The 4,042-nt window shown below is 38.5% G+C and overlaps 1 protein-coding gene across 1 annotated transcript in view; it reads left to right on the forward strand.

Moving 5' to 3' along the window:
• lin52 (lin-52 DREAM MuvB core complex component) overlaps nucleotides 1-4,042 on the forward strand; it is a 10,606-nt gene that overhangs the window by 6,245 nt on the left and 319 nt on the right. Inside the window, exon 6 of the mRNA XM_032499497.1 lies at nucleotides 3,979-4,042. This exon is cut by the window's right edge and continues 319 nt beyond it. Coding sequence (XP_032355388.1) covers nucleotides 3,979-4,034 — 56 coding nt within the window. The 3' untranslated portion in view covers nucleotides 4,035-4,042. The remainder of the gene's footprint in view (nucleotides 1-3,978) is intronic.

The raw sequence follows: 4,042 nt of genomic DNA on the forward strand, positions 1-4,042 counted from the left end.
TGAAGTGATGATTACTCTCATTTCATACACAGGGGAGTTGTGCTGGGGGCTGGGAGTGGGCTGTGACAATGACACCCAGATCACTCACCGTAAACGAGGGGAAAGTAAGATGTTACACCACTGCATTTCCTCTCTCATTTACATTTGAGCCACCTGGGATTCGCCCAATGAAAACAATTTTTCAGTGCAGAATTGAAAATTGCAGAAACCTTTGGGTTGCACTGCATAATTTACTAATGTGTAGTTTTAGTCCTTGCTATTTAATTTTGGGAAAAGGCCCATTTTAAATAGCCTCAGGGCATATTTAGCTGTTTGCAGATATAGGTTAATCTGCATTGCTGCAATGTGCTTTAGCAGCTTTAGGCTCTCTTGGTATCTGCTCCATACCGGCCTCTCTGCCAACATGTCCTCTGCCCTCAGTCTGATGATAACCGGGCTGAGCTCTGTTTGTTTACATATTGTGTCTATTTATGGATGAAAATGATTTCAAATTGGTTGGATAAAAATGGATTGCAACGTAGAGTCTAATATGGGTCAAATTGTTGTGTACAGTATGATGTGGCTGTGTTTACTGATCTACCAAGGTAGACTGTGATGGAAACTCAGACCAGATAGTGCTGAATGATAATTAGATAGGAACAAATCAACAGGGCAAGGAGATGGCCCACAGAATCCATAAGGTGTCATTTAGTATGGATGGCAGTGGTAAAAAGATGCTGATTAACTTAGTGCAAAATTAGTAATTGACCTTTCTAATCAACTAAACAAATCTTTAAGTCCCACTAATCAATATTGATCCCCCCTGTTGTATGACAAAGCCTGTGTGTGCGTATGTATAAGTGTGTGGGCGTGTGTTTTTGAGACTTTCTAACTTCATCTGTTTATGTACGTCTTTAAAGAAATTCACAATCATTTTGTGGCAAAAACAACTTTTTTATATATAGTTTGTTCATTAAAATAACTGTGTTATAAAGAAATGACAGAACTGTAATACGATGGTACAGCTAAGTTAAATATTTTAATTGAAATCAACCATTTATCATCCATTTGACATTTTTACTGAAGGTGTTGATGATTAAAAAAAAATGGTGGCCAAATTCCATTTAGCTGCTTCAGTTTCAGGGTCCTGGTATTTCAAAAATTTAGATGATCAGCAAAAGAAGGTGGGTGCATGCATGGATACATCTACCACGGTCACGCAAATATTAGAACTTTGGCACATCAAGAAAAACTGCTGGTGGAAGTAATTCTCTATTCCGGTGTCATTTAGCCATTACAGAATAAGAGGGCGCAATAAGGTGACATCATAAAAAGAGGGCTAGTCAAACCTCCAACAAATGTAAACAATGTGGAAAATATGGCATTTATGTTTATTTCATGTAATAATTTGAGAAAGGTTAGCATCTTCTCATCACTCCACACAGATCGGATGTTGTTTTATCAACGCACAAACTTTCCACCTCAGCCAAACAGAAACCTTTTTGTGATATTTGGAGATATTTAATGCACAAATTGAAAAAGCACATAAAAACAGGTGGATGGAAACACACTAATGGCTAACTGGACACCTGTGCCTTTCTTACTATGAAATGTGATGGTCCCATTGTTGCTCTTTCAGTGGTCCCACTATGTATACTTTTAGTTTGTCATTCGTCCCCACCGTTCATATTCTGTGATAACCTGTGGAACACTTTTCCCCATATTTCCTTTTCATAAGAAAGAGAGCCACACATCCTAAATTAAGCACTGATTTATGTTTAATGGGGTCTTTAATGTGATTATATTACATTATATATTATTTCTACATGAGTAGGGGAAGGCTGAACTGAACCATAATTAATAAGACGCTCAGTGGGGCGAGGGGTCTCAGGAGGAGTGGCAAAGCCATCCTTGATCTGTTTTATAGTTTGGGCTCATCAAGAGATGGAGAGAGAGAGGGAGAGCGACATGACACTTTAAAAATCAGAAATGCCCTTTACCTTTCCTTGTGTAACTACTCCTAATAAGAAAGCGACATCAGCGCACTTGCAGCTTTAGGGTCATCCAAGTGTAATTGCTTTCCCTTGCCTAATTGTGATGGCTTCATTTCAATCTAAAGCATCCTATGCATGTCCAGGGGTCCCTTGATGACTTTGTTTAGGGTGATTTGAAGAGACAGCAAAGTGCAAAATGAATGCATCCCATTCCAATTAGCATCATCTTTAACCTAATGAGAGACACCTCAAGGTGACGTGGCACCCACGCCCAGATGCACCATTATGATTCTACACTGGGCAAGTCATCTAAATTACTAACTGGCCCGGCTTTTTCATTAGCCGCCTCTGGCGGGGGAGGCTGGGAGCCTGCACACGAGCAGACAGCAGACAGCTGAGATCCTGATCATATTCTTCTTGCAGGCGTCACAAATGACTTTCTGCTAAATGCCCATTTGAAATCAGTCCTCTCTTTGCTGCTCTGTAGTATTATATTGGTTTGATGTACAAGGTTAGTTCGAAACTGAATAGAGTCGCTGAGGTGATCTCGTAGGGCTGCCTGATGCTCTTTATCTTTAACAAAGAGTAATTACTGTACCTGGATGCATCTCTAGGGTTTATGATGATGATGCTGCAGAAAAGTCCCTACGGTCTCCATATTGACACAAGAGTTTGTCTTTGACAGAAAGCCTCAGAAAAGATTGCTCTCCCAGTGAAGACCAGTTTCACAAAGAGCCTTCAGCAGGGACAATTCTGTCTATAGCACAGAGTTAACACTTAGTGTGCGGAACCCTGGTGTGTTGGGCCTTTTAACAATTTTAACAATGTGTTCACAGATGTCATTGTGACTCTACAGGCTGTGGGGAAATGAGTAGAGCTGGGAAATATTCGCCATGAATGCAATTATGTGACTTTAATTTTGGTATAATTATTCATTTACAGGGGTTAGTGTTATGGCCTCTGGGATAAAAGACCAATAGCCAGTATTGAAATGATTGCATTTTATTGTACGGTAAAATCCAAAAAGATATATTTAGTCCCATCTCATGCAGATTGTGTCAACTATACTGTATCTCTACCTCAAGCACTACTATAAAAAGAAAGTAAAGAAACCGCTCTGAACACAGTAATGCCTAAAGTAGTGGTTGCATTTTTTACATGTGTCCCTATTATTATTATTATTATTATTATTATTTATTTTTTATTTTTTTATTTTTTAGACCTCTCCTTTCTTTAAACAAAAAAAAACATTTACAGTTTCATATGTTTGAATACAATACTGTATGTATCCAACATTTTGAAAAATAGCAGTGATTATAAAAACATTTGAAAAATAAATATAATTCTGTGTAGCAGAAGATGTATTGCATTATTTTCTATCCCATTACACATCTCGGGACCCCTCAGATTAATCTCCCAACCTTTGGTTTGGAAACCACTGTCCTAAAGGTTTAGATGTAAGAACCACATTCATTTAATATCTGCTTAGTCTTTGTTACTGCTTAGGTGAATGTTGCTCTTTTACCTTTGAAGTGGTTCCTTCATTTTTATTTTGCTTATTTTATACATGGCCATATTCCATAAACACAAGTTAAGGTTAATAGAGACATTTTGCTTCTATTCTCACTCATCTTGCATCCACACGAACACACACTTTCATGCATGCGTAGGTCTGAGTGCTTGTACTTCACTACATTCAGACAGCAATCAAGCAAATCACAAGACTCTTTGGTGGCTACGCTTCCATTTTATGTTGTTTTCCATGTCCTGAATGAACAGATGTTTGTATAAATTACCTCCCGGTGTGACACTGTAGATATTAAATACATGCTTTGCATTACTAAACAACCGTTGTGAAGTAGCTGCAGGCAAATGTTGTGGAAGTGGTGTGTTCACCAGCTCATGGTGTCGTAGTTGCTTGCGAGCATAATAATGAAATAAAGGTCTCCTAACCTGAACAGTGATTTATCTTAAATATGTGATGATGTGTCTTCTTGTCTTCCAGCCAGGGAAATGACCAGGGGGAAGTTTCTGAACATCTTGGAGAGGCCCAAGAAGTGAAATGTTTG

The sequence above is a fragment of the Etheostoma spectabile genome, chromosome 20, assembly GCF_008692095.1.
Source record: "Etheostoma spectabile isolate EspeVRDwgs_2016 chromosome 20, UIUC_Espe_1.0, whole genome shotgun sequence".
NCBI classification, from domain to species: Eukaryota; Metazoa; Chordata; class Actinopteri; order Perciformes; family Percidae; genus Etheostoma; species Etheostoma spectabile.